General features: G+C 34.2%; 1 protein-coding gene across 1 annotated transcript in view; it reads right to left on the reverse strand.

Annotated features, from left to right (window-relative positions):
• CEP290 (centrosomal protein 290kDa) overlaps window positions 1-17626 on the reverse strand; it is a 44853-nt gene that overhangs the window by 9301 nt on the left and 17926 nt on the right. The window contains exons 23-40 of the mRNA XM_010008054.1: window positions 14629-14859; window positions 13914-14087; window positions 13138-13249; window positions 12098-12303; window positions 10802-10953; window positions 8971-9082; window positions 7805-8260; window positions 6557-6721; window positions 6211-6318; window positions 5989-6123; window positions 5065-5331; window positions 3871-3978; window positions 3112-3311; window positions 2222-2435; window positions 1885-2022; window positions 1569-1790; window positions 885-1001; window positions 61-206 (exon numbers count right to left, since the gene is read on the reverse strand). Of these exons, the coding sequence (XP_010006356.1) occupies window positions 61-206; window positions 885-1001; window positions 1569-1790; window positions 1885-2022; window positions 2222-2435; window positions 3112-3311; window positions 3871-3978; window positions 5065-5331; window positions 5989-6123; window positions 6211-6318; window positions 6557-6721; window positions 7805-8260; window positions 8971-9082; window positions 10802-10953; window positions 12098-12303; window positions 13138-13249; window positions 13914-14087; window positions 14629-14859 (3263 nt within the window). The remainder of the gene's footprint in view (window positions 1-60; window positions 207-884; window positions 1002-1568; window positions 1791-1884; window positions 2023-2221; window positions 2436-3111; window positions 3312-3870; window positions 3979-5064; window positions 5332-5988; window positions 6124-6210; window positions 6319-6556; window positions 6722-7804; window positions 8261-8970; window positions 9083-10801; window positions 10954-12097; window positions 12304-13137; window positions 13250-13913; window positions 14088-14628; window positions 14860-17626) is intronic.

Raw genomic sequence — 17626 nt, forward strand, 5'->3', positions numbered from 1 at the left:
ACATACTTAGATTTCCTACACCATCATTTTGTATAGCTGAATCTGTTAAAACCAACTCACTTGGAATACACTTCTTTCAATGTATTCAACTGTTTGGCTAAAGCATCTGCTTCTTTTTCCTTTTCCCTTAGTTTGTTCCGCAATCCTTCCATTCTGATTTGCCATTTTTTACCTTCTTCCCACCTAATTATTTCCTCCTTGGAAGTCTGTGAAGCACATAAACAAATTATGTATTATCTTTGAATTTTTCTCTTATAGCAAAATTAGCAAACATGTTAGAAAACGAATAATTATATTGATTTAAAACATGAAGCCATAGCAGGCATAGATTATTTACCTTACTTACTGTAAGGCCCAGCTGAATACCTTCAGTATGCCTTTGTGACTGGTGTACAAAGCTGATGCAGTTAATGCTACTACTAAATTCTTAGCTTTTAATACTAATTTTACAAAAAAAGAAGTGATGAGATTACAGGTATTAGTGCAATGTGTTCTTTTACACTTACACAGACATAATCCCTTTTGGGATTCCCAGTTTTGCTCCTAAGTACTTCACGTTTTCATCATGGCACTGATTTTGGAAATGCATATTTTACAGCACTTATGTAATCGATTTCACTGCTATCTATAAAATCTTAGTTTTCTAAGATTTGTAATGGATAATACCACAAAAAGGGCAGGAAAACATTAATATACCAGTACAACGCAACAAGAGCAGTAGCAAAGAGCATAGGAAGAATGAAGTCACAGTCATTAAACTGCTTTTCTTCTGATCAGGTTTGCTTGGTTGGTTAATTGGTTGGCTGTTTTTTTTAAAACAGAACTGAACTGCCTAGACCTAGGCTGATAATGTGTTTCAAAGCTGTGATCTAAATATCACATACCTTGTCTTCTCTTACACCTTTTTTTTCTGTTTCTTCACACTTCTTCTCAAGTTCACTTTCCAATTTTTTAATTTTTTTCTGAAATGCATCTATCAGATTTTGTTCATCAGCTTTGCTCTGAAAAATTACAAAGTTTTACAAACCTGCAGTATAGTGATCACTACGTAAGTATTTTTCTCCACTCAAAAAATAAGAAATTTAATTCCAATTGGTAGAATAAGCTACAGCCTAAATAACCTTTTTAAAATTGTATTTAAATTATTGAAGGATTGAAATATAACTGCATTCTAAACTGAATAATCAGCAGCAATTAGCTGAATTAAAAAATATTTAGACAATTCTACTGTAAATATTTTACTTGTCTTCTGGAAGGGGAGATAAGCGCAGCAAGGAAGATGACAGAACTGGTTTCTTCAAAGAAGCTTTGAAAGTGGTAATTCAACTCCTCAGACTCTTTCAAACATGTATCAAGTAGCAAGTGTTTTTAAGTCTCTTCCTTTTATCTGAGACATGCTTCCAACAGCAAAAACTAAGAGCTCACATGTAACCCAGCTGATGAGCAAATACAAATTTTTTAATCAAGTCTCAATGCCTGCCAAATGTACTTAATCTTTCCACCCAAACCCAACACATTGATGCAGAAAACTGACCAAGATCAAACACGTTTTTAAAAATAACTTCTACCTGAATGCTACTGCTTAGCCTCTTAATCCGTTTCTTCAGTTCTTCATTTTCTTTTTCCATTTCATTTTTTTCTCTCAACATTTTAGCAAATGTTTTTTGTTTTCTCTGAAGTTCTTGGTTCAACTCATCCCTTTCATCAGACAAAGAACTCTCCTTGGTTTTACTTATTTTAAGGTTATCTGTAAGTTTTGTAATCTGATTATTTAATTCCTCTATCTGTGCCTAGAAGAGAGCAAACAAACAAAACAGCATAACCCCAACATCAGGATTATCCACAATACAACAACCCACTATAATTTTATTGCCTAGCACTCACAGTAAGCCCCTTTGTTTGTCTGTCAACAATCTCCTGGACATTCATATATGCTTCTTTTTGTGATGCAGCAGAAATAATCTGCTGTTCAGCATTAGCAGTCATTTCTGCTCGGAGTTCCAGAAGTGCTTTGCTCAAAGCCTGAAAAGAAAAAATTCAAGTTCTTTTAAGTGAAGAAGCTGCTAATATGAACACTACAAAACAAGAAAAGGCAATTATATTTTACTATATTATATTATGCAATTATATTATACCTCCTGCTGTGTTATACATAGAATTCTTAAGCATTAAGCAACATTAAACATTCATGTGATACAGGGATTAATTTTTGTTGACTAACTTTCTGTTGCTTTTCCTTTATGGCTAACTGGGTCTTCAGCTGTTCCACCAGGTTTCTCAGTGTTGCTGTGGGTGCTTTATTATTTGCTTCTTTTTGGACCTCTAATTCAGCTTTTACGTTTGCTAATTCCTTCTCCATCTGAGATAACATGTTCCTCAATTCATTTGCTTCATCTTTGAGTTGTTCTGTATCAACTGTGTGCTTTTCCTGAAGGCTAATAAAAAATAAACATTAATAGGGTACACTGCAATAATTAAGTTAGCAAACTCTAAATAAATAACAAAGGGCACAATGTTATAGTTTTTATGATTGTTAAAGCAAATGACACGCAGATTTGGAAACACTGAAAAAAAACCTGACAAAACAAGAAACACCATCATGGAATAAGAAAATTACTTAAGATCAGCAAAATTACATTAAAGCACTGTTCATGCTAATTCCTGGCCCTAAAAGGTAAAGAAAGCATCGTACTTTTCCTTTTTTAAGCAGTGGTTAAATTCTAATGAGTTCACATTTTTTAGGCAGCAAGCCCAAATGGATGCATCAAAGGAAAAAAACAACACAAACCACAAACCAGCAAGTAGCTTAAAGACAACTCTCATACCAAGACTTCTTGAGTACTTTCTTTTTCATTGAATGGCACAAAGCTAACAACTGAAAGGCGTTTTTCCAGGCCACAGTTTTTCAATTTTAGTCCCAATGAAGGTCTACAGATTAAAAATAATTTACAATTACCAATCATAGTTAACTCTTTTGATATAGTTTTTTCAGCCAAATCTTAAATTCAGAAAAAATGTATTTGATTTTCATAGACCAGTGTTGTAGCAGCAATACATAATTGACCTGATCCAGTTCAATTGTGACTTACTTGTAACAGGATAAAAACTTACTGGGCTCTGATAGTCTCAAACTCTTTGATTTTCATTAAAGTAATTTGTTTTTGTTTTTCCAAATCAGCTGATGTTTTCTTTAATTTTCCAACCAGTGAAGCAAGAGAATTATCCTGCTCTGCTACAGTTTGCTCCATTTCAGCTAAGCGAAGAAAATGATTGTTGTTGGAGAGTGATAAAGAAGTCTTTTTCATTAACTCCTGTAAAACAGAAGAAATGCATGTGATATTTTAAGCTTTAAATCAAAGGTAAAATGCATTTTAAACTGAATCCTGAACATAACCAAGCATTAATATCTAACATGTTTATTTATTGAGATGTGTTCCTTCTTAGTCCACACAGAAAGCAGTAACACTGGTTTTAAGGAACTTTGTGCATCTAATGCTCCACAGATAACCAGTTCAATACAGGTTTCACCTTTTCATAAAGTGTCAAGAGAAAATTTGTATTAAATGGGTTAGTTTAACATTACTAAAGATTGAATGAGAAGAATGGAAACCAAAATATCCCTCTCCTAGGAGTCTCCATAAATTAGGATGGTATGAAAAATGCTCATATATTGAGGTGGCAACTCAACTTTTGCTTTCTACATTTAAATTCTAATCCATCTCTTGAAAATTCTCTCAAGAATAATACAGTAATTCTGTATCAACCATCCATTTATTGTTCCTGTAATAATTTCTTACTCTCTTTTGACCGCAAAACTGTTTAAAAAATTTAGGAACAATTTCACAAATCCCATAAATACACATAACTTACCAAAGCAGTCTGTTTGAATTTATTAAGGGAATTGTCTGTATGCAGATTTAACTTCTGGTGTAGAACTCTAAGCTCTTCCTCATGCTTCTTTGCTATTTCCTCTTGTTCCTGTTAGTTCAAAATAAAAAAAAAACTCTATTGATGTACACTATTCCAGAAAGTCATGAAACTACAGTACAATCACACATTGATTGCTCACTCATTGGTCCGTATTGATCCCAAATTTTTCCCCTAATTCTGGTAGTTTAAAAAATTCTTCTCTTCTTACTATAATAAATGATTTATTATTTTTTTCCTTTTTAACACTATTGGAAAATAAAAACCCAACAACTATGGTTGCAGTTTAAGCTATATAGCAAGTAGTATGTTGCAAAAGGACATGAGCTGGAGAGCAAAAGAGTTGGTATTGGTCCACACCAACTATGACTATCGATATGGATAGTGATATCCATACTATGTACTGTTCAGGTCTATTTACTTTGGACTATAGTGTGATCCTGTGGATTGTATGTTTGTTAGCAGATAGAGCACAGCAGGCTCATTTTCAGACTGCATTTTCTGGTTTTGCTACAAACAAAGAACCTTAATTTCTCCCAGAAGAAATAGCTGCACATGTTAATCAAAGAACAGTAAATGACGATGATAGCAAGTCTGCTTCGGAAATGTGCTCCTGATCCAAACACACTAAAACTGATGTATGTTTAGTCTTGAAGTACCTCTTAGATACAATCTAGGCTTTAAAAAATGCTTTAAGGGTATAAAGAATAACATAAGGTTAAATAATATAAAGTATGCTCAGATACACTGTTTATCCTTTAAAATTTGCTTTAATTTTAAATATGCTTTAAGTAGTGTATTTTCTATAAATGCACACCTTTCATGTACCTTCCAAGTTCACTAAAAGATGCAGTTCTTAGATCATTGGTGCAAGTACTGGAAAATCCCATATAAATACACAAAATACTGAGACCACTTCTCAAAATAAAATTTTCTTTTTCTTCCTTTCACATTAATTTAATTCCTAGAGAGACATCATATAGATACCTTCTTGACTTGAACTTCTACTTAAAAAAATTACTAATTGTCTCTGCTCTGTTACCTCTGAAGTGAGAAACTTTTAAAGATTTCAGTAGCAATAAGATACACAATGAAACAACTTCAAATGGAAGAAAAATATGCACAGAGTTCAACTACCTCTCTTGCTTTAGCAAGCAAATGCTGGTATCTTTTTAATACTTCCTCCTTATGATTTAATCTTGCTTGCATATTTGCAATACTTTGATGAGCAATTTTGATGGCATGATGGTGCTCTCGATCATCTTCTTGTTTGCCTAATTCAGCCATGATCTTCTCTCTTTCTGATGTTGCAGGTAATCGAAGTCTCAGTTCATTTATAACTTTGTCTCTTGATAAAACATTTTGTTCAGCTTTCCATAGAGCAGTTTCCTTTTCTTGTAATTTCTACAATGAAAAATGATTGTTGCATTTTCAAAATTCAAACACTACAAAACATACTTTTAAAAAAATTTCCCAGAAAGATTTATCTAAATGAACATATAAACACAAAATGTTTTACACTCAGTTCTGGCCCTATGGGATTAATACTGGATAAAAAAGTCCCAGTATATCACTACCTTGTCTTTGTGTATTATTTGCTTGCCACAAGATGCTTTTGCAACTTACTTTGTACTACCAAATTAAGAAGATGGTGGTTTTCAAATCTCTTGAGAATCTAAACATATTTTCTGTAATAGCATTTCAATTCAGCAATCCATGAAAAAAAGGTTTTACTATATTACTTGTTAAATGTAATGTAACACTCGCTATATTTAACTAACTATAGTCAACTGAATTTTGTACAGCAAGATTATCTTATCCTACAAAATGAACGTTCTAAAATATTAAAGTATTTTCCCTATTTCTTTCAATGGAAAGAATATTTAATTTTAATCATGGTATGATTATTTAATTTACATTTTCTCTGTGTTTAACACTTGTAAGAGATTTGACACATCTGAGTGACGTTTGTAAGAAGATATGTATTATATTAAAAAAAATGTAAAGGGCACAGAAATACAAACTTTGACCCTTTATATGATAATCTGTGCATTTAATTACCTCCTCCAGGGATTTGCAGGTTGCCCTAGTTTCCAGGATTGTTCGAATATGCTCCTGAATCTTTCTCAAAGCAAATTCAAGTTGTTGTGGGAGTGGCAAACTAGGGTCTGGAACTGATCCGGTAGCCTCTTCTAACTGCACAGAGAGATTCAAATTCATGTAATTTGACAGCTCCAAAAAATGTTCTTATGAGTCTATTTTTAGTTAATTCAGTGCATGTACCTTTAGTGCTGTACTAAGTATTTCATTTTGTTGATGATCATATAGGTCTAATTGGCGCTGAAGTTCTACTTCCCTCTGGTCCCAAGCCATTTGCCTTTCTTCATGAAACTGTAACAAATGTTTGATAAAGGCGTTTTATTTATTGAGGGCAATGGGAATTTTATAACCAATTTAGGAAAAAACGCCACATATATATATACCAAAACATAAAATACTTAAATGTGTTATTAAAAAGAATTACGAAACTATCTATGTAAAAAACTTACTAAGAAGAGTCTCCCTTTTTAAAATCTCTCAGTGAAATAAGGAATAGGCTGTTTTTATAATAGCATGCAAAAATACATACCTTGTTCTGCTGTACAATTTCTTCTTCCAGATTATTGATTGTACCTTCATATTCAGAAATTATATTACGCAAGTACTTCACCTCTTCCTTTTGCTTGACTAACTCTCGATTCAGTTTAAGTTCCTGCAGGTGGAGTTCCTGCATCTTCATATGCCATTCAATTACCTAATAATGAATGATACATAGGATTGTATTTGCCAAGCCTACAGGGCAACTATATGAAGCTACACTCTGACTCTATCAGAGAGTCAATATATCCAACCAACAGGAAGAAAGAGGTTCTGCCTTTTTAAGCTTCTCCACTTCTTGAGTGAGGAGGCATGTCAGTGATATGAAACTGCAAGAGGAATGACTGAAAAGTGCAGCAGACAACTGGAGAGTTTCCCCTTCACTAACAGAAGTGCATTGCAAATAATTTTCAAATGACCTAAGCTATACTCCATGCATCTGTCCGGACTGAACAAAAAAGGCATGCAAGAAGTTTGGCTGACTTTTCTGAAACCGTAAAAGGCTTTCAAAACCATTAAAAATTGTATGTATTTAGAAAGGCCCATGTAATAAAAATAACAGACTTATTTCTGTCAAAATGCACCAGAAAAATATTTGAAAACTTGGTTAAAACTAAAACGTGCCAAGAGAGCTACAACCATTGCTTACATGCAGTCATCTTTAGTCATGACAGATACAACCATGTTATCTCATACACAGTCATCTGAAAGGTAGGTGGGGAAGCCTTATGCAAATTTCAAGGCAACATTGTTTACAATAGCAAAATATGATTAAATAGAATTACATGAGTATAATAACATTTCTGACCACGCTGCCTCAATTATTGCCCCTGGATTGACATGGATCTGTAGTGAAGGTTTCAATGCCAGCTCATGGAACAGAACTTCAGTATGCTAATCTGTGTTTAATTTAATTAAATTAATAATTAAATTAAATTAATAATTTAATTCTATTTAACATAACCAAATTTATAGTTAACCTCTACTTCCTATACCACTTAATTGGACACAAAAGAAAATTAGCAAATCTGATTGCACTAACTTTTACAGGGCATGTAACTAATGATGTATTGCTTTTTACAAATAAGGGATAAAAGATAGCTGCCAAGTTCTAACCAAAAATATTTTGAAAATATTAAGCTCTACATTAAAACAGACTTTTAGGGAACAAGCTGAATTTAGGTGTAATTTAAATGCAGATCAGATGAACAAAGATATCCAAAGATGTAAAACAGCAAACCTTCTGAGCTCCTCTTGTATCCTTCAATGCACTTATTAACTCTTCTAAACTTTTCTGTTTTAACTCCATCTCTAATGCTCTGTTTTCTGCAATTCGACGCTCCTGCTGGGCATGCTGAACTTCTTCCAGGATCTTCAGTTTGTCATTCTGTAACTGAATCATTGTTTGAGAGAATTTTTCTTGCTGAGCTAAAGGCAGAGCACCACTAAACTGTCGCCGCAAAGACTGAATTGTCTGTTGTAGATGTTTGGCTCTATTTCTTCCTTCCAGTCGGGCAAAATATAAGGCTTGCTCTCTCTCATCAAGCTTCTGCTCTAAACGTAGATTCTGGATCTCCATCTTTTGTAGTTTTGACTTAAGTGTCTCCAGTTTGCCTACAGCAACAGATTCACTACCTTGAAGGGCTGTGATATGTTGATGCAGTTTTGCAATAACGGCTTTTTCATCTGACTGTGCCTAAGAACAAAATATATACCATAAATTTATTTTTCAATTTGAATTTGTTTAATGCAATGTATTTTATATATTGCATGTATTTTATTCCATAGATAAGAGCAAGAATTACCCTCTAAAACTAGCTTTTTATTTTTTCACTATTGCTTCTACAGCCACATTTTAGTAGTACACCTTTTCAGACAGTGATCTTAAAAATACAAAAATACCAGGAAATGAGGAAGACATGTACACCTGATCTTAGAAAATAAGGTAATTTAAAAGCTGACCAAAGTGTCCCATTTAGGGATTGAAACCATTCTAGAACAGGAAAGAAATTATTTCAGCTAATAACAAAGCAGTATAACAATTCTACTGCAAATCTTCATGATTTACAAGTCTTGCTTGTCTTGTAAAAAACAATCAAACTTTCCTGATATTATATTTAAATACTGACATGAGCCAACAATCATATAGGAATAGATACTACCTAAATAACATGGGAAAAAGCTCAGGATCTATAACAGCTGTACAGCTAGAAATGGAAAACATGGGTAAGGGAATAATTAAGGCAATGTAGAATTCTTGAAACAGTATGGCAACTACAAGGACCAGCCTGTTAAGATCCTTTTGAATGCTTTTGAAGTTTCCTAATTCACTGTAAAATTATTTCATTTCTCCTCACTTCACGGAAAAAAATCCAAACAGCAGTGTTAATAAAGGTTGAATTTTACCTGGTAGTCTAAAATTTGCATCCTAAGATATTCCACTTCTTTATCTCTGTATTGCTGCCGTGCCTCCAGAGCTTCAACTTGCATTTTTGCTACATCAGACAGTTCTCTTAGCCTTGCAGGGAAAACAAGAGTATTGTGTCACTTGAAACCTATTAAGTCACTGAATAACCTATTAAGTTTTTCTACATAGCAAATGCTAAGAAAAGATGCTCACTATGTTTCCTCATATCAAAACATTTGAAGACTTTGTTCTTTTCAGCATACTCTACTACTCAGAGTCCTTTTTATGAAAATACTTCTGTATTGCCTCTCAGTTTCTTCACAGGACATTTTCCTGTAAGTTACACATAAGTTTTACAGCAATAACTTAGTCCAGGAAAACAATTCCATGGTTTTTACCTGAACTAAGCATCTCTGTTCTCTATTTCTCTCCCACTTCAGAACTTTAATGCATAGAAGTTTCATTCTCAGTTCCTTTCCCTGCTTCACCAAGTCTAGTAACTCAATTTCAGTGTCAAATTCACTGTAAATATCTCTACAGACTGTGCTGTTTTAGGAATATGTCCCGGTTTGAGCCAGGATGAAGCCCATTTTCTTTTTACTGATTTCTTTTTCTTCAGTGAGCTCTCTTTTAACTAACAGCAAGTTTTCCAGCTAGTGGACTGATAATGCTGGAATGTTTATGTTCTGCCAAGATATCAAGGACACTTTGCTCTGCAGCCTCAAATACTACTGGAGCAGAAGAGTCACATCTGCAGCCTTCCCGTAGGGAGAAGTGGACTAGATGGACAGCAAAATTGACCAAAGTATTCCATTCCGTGTATCTATGTAAGCTTAGAGTAAGGTCAAGGATCACAGAAGTCAAGTTCCTTCCTGCTTCTTCCCTTCTCTTCTGATCATGGCTGATGTCCAGGGTGGACTCCATCTATCCATCACTGCTGATTCCTAGGCTCATGTATTCCTGACCTGCCTAACTCTCCCCTCAGCTCCTGTCTGCTTCAGCAGTGGTCTGGGACATTTCAGAACTGCTCATGGCTCAGGAGAGTGTCAGGGGAGTTGCTGGGTGGTGGGAGGAGGCAATAGGGGTTTTGCACATTCCTGAACATATTTGTATGTATTTGTACATATTTTATTTTATCATTAGTATTTAATTAAAGCTGTCTAGTTTAGTTTTCAATAAGGGAAGACTCTCTCCTTCTTATCTTGCCTTTCCCTGTCTTGGTGGGAGGGGGAGGGGATTGAGAGCATTATTGTCACTGGTCTAATAGCCAATTCTGAGCCAAACCATGAAAGAAGGTAGCAGGATTATATTATTTACTCAAAGACAAATGTGCATTTTTACATATCTAAAAAAGCCAGTTTTTAAATTTATGCATACAAAGTTAACCTCTTTAAAATAAATGGCTACCCACCCTCCCTGCAGTTGTATCTTTAACATACCTATGACTCTTCCAAAGTAAGAACTGCTTTCCAGTTTCTTTTATAAGATTGTCATACATTTAAGGGAGGTTGGGGCGCAGAAACAAAATAAACCTTAATTAATTGGTTTAAAAACACTAGTAATAGATATCTAGTTGCACACTTATCCATGTCTATCCAGGCCAGCACTTAATTCCTTGTTCAAATCAAAATGAAGCAAGTTGATTTCTTTAGAGTAATTAATTAAATGCTTAATTTTCAATTCCAAACCTGGAACATATAAATGCCAAAAAAAATGGGCATTGAAAATTATCTATTAACAATACATAAGTAGTATATTACATAGCCTATATAGCCTAAGTTTTTGCATGCTTCTGAATATACTGCATTCAGAAGTTGTTACTACACTTACTTCGATACTTCAATCTTGAGCTCCATCTCACGCTTCTCTAGGTCCATGATTTGTCGTCTATCTGCATCACTTACTGCTTTACTTACACTCTTTGACAGTTCATCTCTTAGTTCCTGCTCCACTTTCTGTGCCTCAAGGTTGATTTTGGTGAGCTTAAAAAGAAACAAAACCAGAAACAAAATGGTATCCTAAGCACACCACTGCTCTCAACTCTGCCATGCAAAAGTATCTTTTCTTTTTCAGTCATTACAAAACAGTGCTCAGCTGTGTTAAAAAACCAATTTCCTCTCTGCTTAAAACATCTTTTTGTTTGCAGCGCTGCATACACATAGGAACAGACACATGGGTCCGTGCAAAACAGTATTCTAAATTAAACATAACTTTTATTAGAACATTTTCTTAAAATTGTTACTATAATAACTTGCTCTTAAACTAAAATAAGGAAAAAAAAGGCTTTGACAATACTGCTGCTGAAAAGCTTGATATATTTTCAGTTACTCCACATCCCATATTAATTAAAACCAGAACAGCTTAACAAACACTACTAAAACAACAGAAAAATGGGGAGTCAGTTAACAGCCATCTAAAATAGCTAGGCTAAACTCTAGCAAAGGACAGGAAGGGGAACAAATACAATCTATCAACATTCCTGTCAACAAAACTATTATTTTCCTTCCCTTGTGCATACAACTGCCTAAAACTAAATTTAGACTGGAAATTATAATAAAGTTTCCTACTATTAAATAATGTTCCATAAATAAATGTACGGGGTAAAAAAATCTTACAAGATTAAGACTGATATGACAGCAATAATAAGGATCATTAGCTTCAATGGGACATGACTTCTTTTATTACAGATAATATTTGGTATGTGACAGAGGACATAGCACAGCCAGCCTACAACACTATCATTTGCAAAAGGGATGCAAAGGTCTAACATTTTTGAATCATTGGTAATTAAGGGAAAATTATGGGATCATATGAATTAGACACAAGAAACAACAGGCCAAAAGCAGGGTTTTTCTAGCAGACTGCTGAAAAACTAGGAAAGTATTTATCAAGATGCTCATCATGTGTTTTACAGAGATTAATTAATGTTTGAAATAAACTACTTATAAATCAATTACTTCAATTTTTTACACAGGTTCTGTACATGCAAAATTGCAGCTCTAAAAAGGCAGCTATACTTTGCATCATAGACTTATTTGCAGCTAAATAAATTAATAGTTTTTGGGAAGCTGAAAAATATGCCTTTAAGATGTGTAACACTTTGTTGTTAAATGTGGAAAGATTTACCTCAGAAAATTTTGCTTCCAATTCAAAATTACGTTCTTCTACTTGCTTTACAGTATTCCTTAAATGTTCATACATTCGTTGCGAATGTTCTGCTCTCTGTCTTTCATTTAGTTCCTTCATTTCCAACATTGTGATTTTCTTAGAAATGGACAAAATCTCACTGTTAGTAATTGCTTTTGTCGCCTTGTCCATGGCATTGTCATCCCCTACATTAAAAAATATTTAAATTAGGGAATATACCAGCTGATTCAAATACAACAAATATTTGAACCATGACACAGAACTTGAGTTTTTCTTTATCTCAGTCAGATAAATTTTACCAAAACAACTGTATTACTTTTTTAAACCGGAGGCATGATTATCTCTTGCCTTATTACATGTTTGAAAAGTATCTAACTTGAATAAAATACTATTATCAATTATAAACGGGTATATCTGCAACCATAGTTATTGAGACTGATAACTGTTTTCAGTGCAGGCTTTCACTTTATCCTTAATTCAGCTGGTAAATGTTCAGGAATTTTAATTTAAAATCTGTGAAAGAAATATATTTGGATAAATTCTTCTTAAATAGTGGGAATGTAAACTGTACACATAGAAGCTGCATCAAGAAAACATGCTTTGTTACCCAGCATGAAACCAGGAAAAATAAATAATTTTCCTGACAACATATGAAGTGTTCCGACTGAGAAGCAAATAAAAAATATTGCCTCTCATTAAAATAAATAAATAAATAAATAAATAAATAAATAAAAGCAGGTGTTGTTGCTTTACAAGTTTCAGCTTTTAAACCCAGAACCCAGTAACCCCAGTAACTGTGAAACAGTTCCCAGAGGAAAATAGCAAACTTAGTTTTGGTTAAATAGGTAAGTTAAATGAAACAAACAAATAAATAAATAAAAATCACACAAAAATAATTGAGACTGGTTATGAAAGATACAAAGTAATTTTGACTTTTTTGTGTGTGTTTTAAGATATACCAATTTTAAACAGGATGTACTGTTTGATTATTAATGTTGTAATATAACTATCATACTTGCCCAGTTTAGTCATCTGTTCCCAAGCCTGTTCTACAGTGTGAAGTTTCTCTTTCGTGATCTCCAGTTCCTTATTCAATAAATTTATCTGTGCCTTCAATGATACATTCTCATGCTGTATGTAAAAAAAGTTGCAACATAACAGCAAGCTATTTAACTGTAGCAGACTTGACGTTTAGTATCTATAAAATCTTTTGAACAGATTGCTCCTATGCACAACCCAAAACCTACATATATGGCAAGAGAAAAGTGTAAGTTTCCTTTTAATACTAAAAATGGTAGTCTTTGCTATGCTGTATTTTAATATAAATTTTTTTAAAGTGTTTACACTCATTCTACTTTCCTTATGACCTCCAAAACTGAAGATGACAGCAAATATTCCTTTTGTTGGCCTTGTTTGGTAGTCAAAGAACTAAAAATACTTTGTGAGGGAACATAGCCTGAGCCTAAAAAGCTAACAAGCAAGCAAAAAACAAAACGAACAAACAAAACCCACCAAAACAACTGAACAAAATGCTTTTATCTATACCCATTGAAACAAAATCTGGGACTGTGTGTATGTTTCTTAATACACTAAAAAGTACAAGTTAAGCAAATTAAATTTTGATAGCAAGACTGATTCAAATATCTCACACCCACTATGGAATTGTTGTAATGTAACCAGCAGTTCTACCATTGGGACTTATGTATCTTTCTATTAAGCGAAAATAAAACGCAACACAGAACAAATGTATAGAGATGCTTTTTCCCTTAGGGCTCAAACATAATGCAAACATTACCTCCATGTGTTCCATGCTTGTTGTCCGTTGGACGAGCATGTTATCTTTTTGCAACATATCTCTGTATTTAGCAGTTAATGCATTATACTGCTTATTGGCTAGTTCTAGCTCAGACAATGGCACACTACCATCCAACACCTTTTGCAGAGCTGCAATCTTAAAGCTAGCCATTTCCTATGAAAATAATTGACACAATGGGTTACTAAGGTCTGCTAGATAAATAAAATAAAATAAAATAAAAAGTTAAAATTACTCCACAGAAAAAAATACCATTTAATATAATGATTTTAAATATGACACTGGTTTATTTTGCTAAGTTACTGTCCATCCTTATAAATTGCTTGCAACAGACATTGACAACATTTCTTGGGTATTCCAAGTCTCTGGGTAATTTTATCACTAGTTGCCTCTCAAACATAAGGCACTGTCAAAAATTGTTTCATACAGATGTGTTAAAAAAGGCCATAACAACCAGCAAGGCCAAAAAGTACATAAAAGAACTTGCTGAAGAAACTTCAGAAGGTCAAAATTGAGAGTTTTTCTATTATGATGCTTATTAAAATACAAATAATATTTTGACATAATTTGTAACAGCATTTATTAAGCATTTGGGTAATGCATACAAGAAACTAGTAGTATCTCAATTAACCCTCCCCTGTATTCATTGCCAAATTATTAAAACACAAATGTGTATTATTACTACTATAAACTATACCTTGAATCGTTGCAAGTCTCCAATCTTCCCTTTAACTGCAGTCTCCATTTGTGTTATTTCATCCTTTAGTTTCTCATTTTCTTTTCTAAGATGCCGTTCAGTTTCAAGCAAAGTGGTGTACTGCCTTCTTAGTGACCTTTCATTAACTTGCAAAACTGTTATTTTTCTATTATTTTCTGCAAGTACTTTTTTTGTTTCATTGGGATCCAGCTGAAGTGCACTGAGTAAATTCTGTAAAATATTTTTTTAACAAGAAACTTGTAAGAAATACGGCAAAACTCAACTAGGTAGACGAGCTCACTTCTACTTTCTTTTATCTAGGTGTAAAAATTCTCCTAATCTGTTGGAAATAAGTTTTTTACTAATAAAACACATAAACACACTCAAAACATGCATAAGCATACAATATCCTAGTACAAGGAAAAATAAATCTTCAAAATCATTAGTTCATGAGGAATAGAAGCTAAATATATTTGACTACTTGAAATTTTATTTAATGCTGATATTTTGAGAATTTACTGCAATTAAAACAAATGTATTGGAAAAATTTTGTAAACCAAATAGAATTCCTAACAAACACTAAGAACATCCTACTCTGAGGACCAAATGAGTATTTGCAAAGTAAACAAAGGACCCCTCCTACAGAAACATGCGTGTGTTTGCGTGCATATATGCACACACATGTTTGCGTGCATGTAGAAATCTGAGGCAGGGGCAGAGAGAGTGAAGAGGGAACTACAGTGACTCAGGTCACAGAAGGGACATGAATTTTAGCTGTGCTGTTGCACACATTGTTTGCCAAGGAGACAGGGAGTAGAAAATGGAGCTATGAAGTCCCAGATTCCTATAATCCTAATAAAGAAGAATGAGCAGGTAGGTAGAAAAAATTATAGTCATGGAAACCTGAAGTAATGAAAAAACTCTTGTTCCGTGACAACTGGCAAAGATTTGGCTTTTCTGCTCAGGAAGCCTTGTTTTCTTAAGATTTTAAGAGCAAGCAACACATTTTCATTGATCATCCACAGTAAATTAATTTCGGTGAAATGTTTAATATGAAAATGTTCACCTAATTCTAAACAAAACTCCATACTAGCAAAAAATAATACTAAATAATAGTAGGTATTTCTTATCTTTGGATAGGATGTGTTTTTGGAAACAAAAATATAGGGAAAAAGTAATTCCCTAAAAGATCTCAGCAATAATTTGTTGGCACTGCTAACATCAGAAAATGCCATTACATTTTAAAGTAATTTAAAAAACAAATAATAGAAATATAGTAATCTTGCTACAATCAACTTCTGTGACTGTGCAGAATAAGATACTGAACAAATTAATCAAGACAGTGTGTGCTCCATCCACACACTATTTTTTTAAACACAGTAGAAACATCACAAATCCATTTCAGTTTCACTTTTCTAGAAACATATTTAGGCTTAATTGCCTCAGGATACAATTATATTGCAAAACAACTACAGTTATGAACATGATTATAAGCAGGACCACAAATCACTAGTCACCTCTCAGAAGAAAAGGGTTAAACTCAGCTGTCTAAACTCAGGCATCTGCAGTCATTTTCAACACCTTGTGACATCCTTGCCCTGTGTCTGCTTCTCTAAAAGGACATGTGTGTCCCTTATGTCTTCTGTCCTATTTGGCAGCTTTTGGTATGTGCCCAAAGATACCCAAACCATCTAAAACTGCACTAGATTAGGCACATGCATCAACTTTGAAATACCACCATTTAAAAAGCCTTTTCTCACTTTTGGTAACAGAATATTGAATTTCATCTTGGTGGAAGTAAACCAAAATAGAACGATTTATTCTATTTCCCATTCTTATGCAATACTGATAGATGTACACTAAGAGGTACATATAAAAAAGAAGTAATTCAAAGTAATAACCTTAATTCTTAGTATAAACGAATGTGTTTTCCACGGGGTAATGGGTTCAAATTGGAGCACAGGAGGTTCAAGGTGAATAACAGAAAAAACTTTTTTACTGTGAGAGTGACAGAGCACTGGAACAGGCTGCCCAGAGAGGTTGTGGAGTCTCCTTCACTGGAGACATTCAAAACCCACCTGGACACCTTCCTGTGTGATGTCCTCTAGGTGATCCTGCTCTGGCAGGGGGGTTGGACTAGATGATCTTTTGAGGTCCCTTCCAACCCCTAGGATTCTATGATTCTATAGAGGTGCCTACAATGGTCCTCCTCCCAGTCAAACAGTATGGATTACAACTGCTGTTAAGAGAGTAGTGTAAATATAGTGTGTTAACAGAATACCTGAGAAATTTGAAATAAAGAAGTTGTCACATTTAAAATTAGTATAAAAGAAGCATGAAAACTTCTACAATGCTATAATGCAGGACACGTATCCTAGTTCAGTTTCAGAAGTTTCCCCACTGTCCCTGCATCCTCCGTGCAGACACGAGTGCTTCCTCCCTGCTGTACACCACGAACCTCAGCACTCCAGCTAAGGGACTGGTGATACAAGTGCAACAAACAGGACTCCCACCTCGGGTGTGTGTGTGTGAGCTCTTGGGGTGATTTCTCACCAGAGCCTGGACTAGCAGACTGCAGGGAGGTGCACAGGTCCATGTAATACCAGGGCACCCCACAGCTACACAGCACCCCGGAGCACACGCAAGATGTGTGTGTACTCAGTGAACCCGCACTCTCAGGAAAGGCTGTGTGTGCTGGTAAACTGAAGGAGTCAGGCAGTGAGTGAAACTGTGTGAATGTGGATGTGTGGGATAAGAAATATTTGGAACAAATTACTCAATGGTGCTTAGAGATTTTTAGGTCTACGGTAACATTTTATAAGTGTCTTGATATTGTGATTTATCTTTTGCATTGTTGACACTGATTCTGAATGTGTAATTCACGGATGGCCAGTTATTTACATTGCACTAATGAATCAATAAACAACTTCACTTCTGATTTTATTTGAATTGAACACTTTTTGCCTGCAACATTTTCCCCATCTAAGAAATTACAGTA

Source organism: Chaetura pelagica, unplaced genomic scaffold, assembly GCF_000747805.2.
Source record: "Chaetura pelagica isolate M959 unplaced genomic scaffold, ChaPel_1.0 scaffold50, whole genome shotgun sequence".
Lineage (NCBI taxonomy): Eukaryota > Metazoa > Chordata > Aves > Apodiformes > Apodidae > Chaetura > Chaetura pelagica.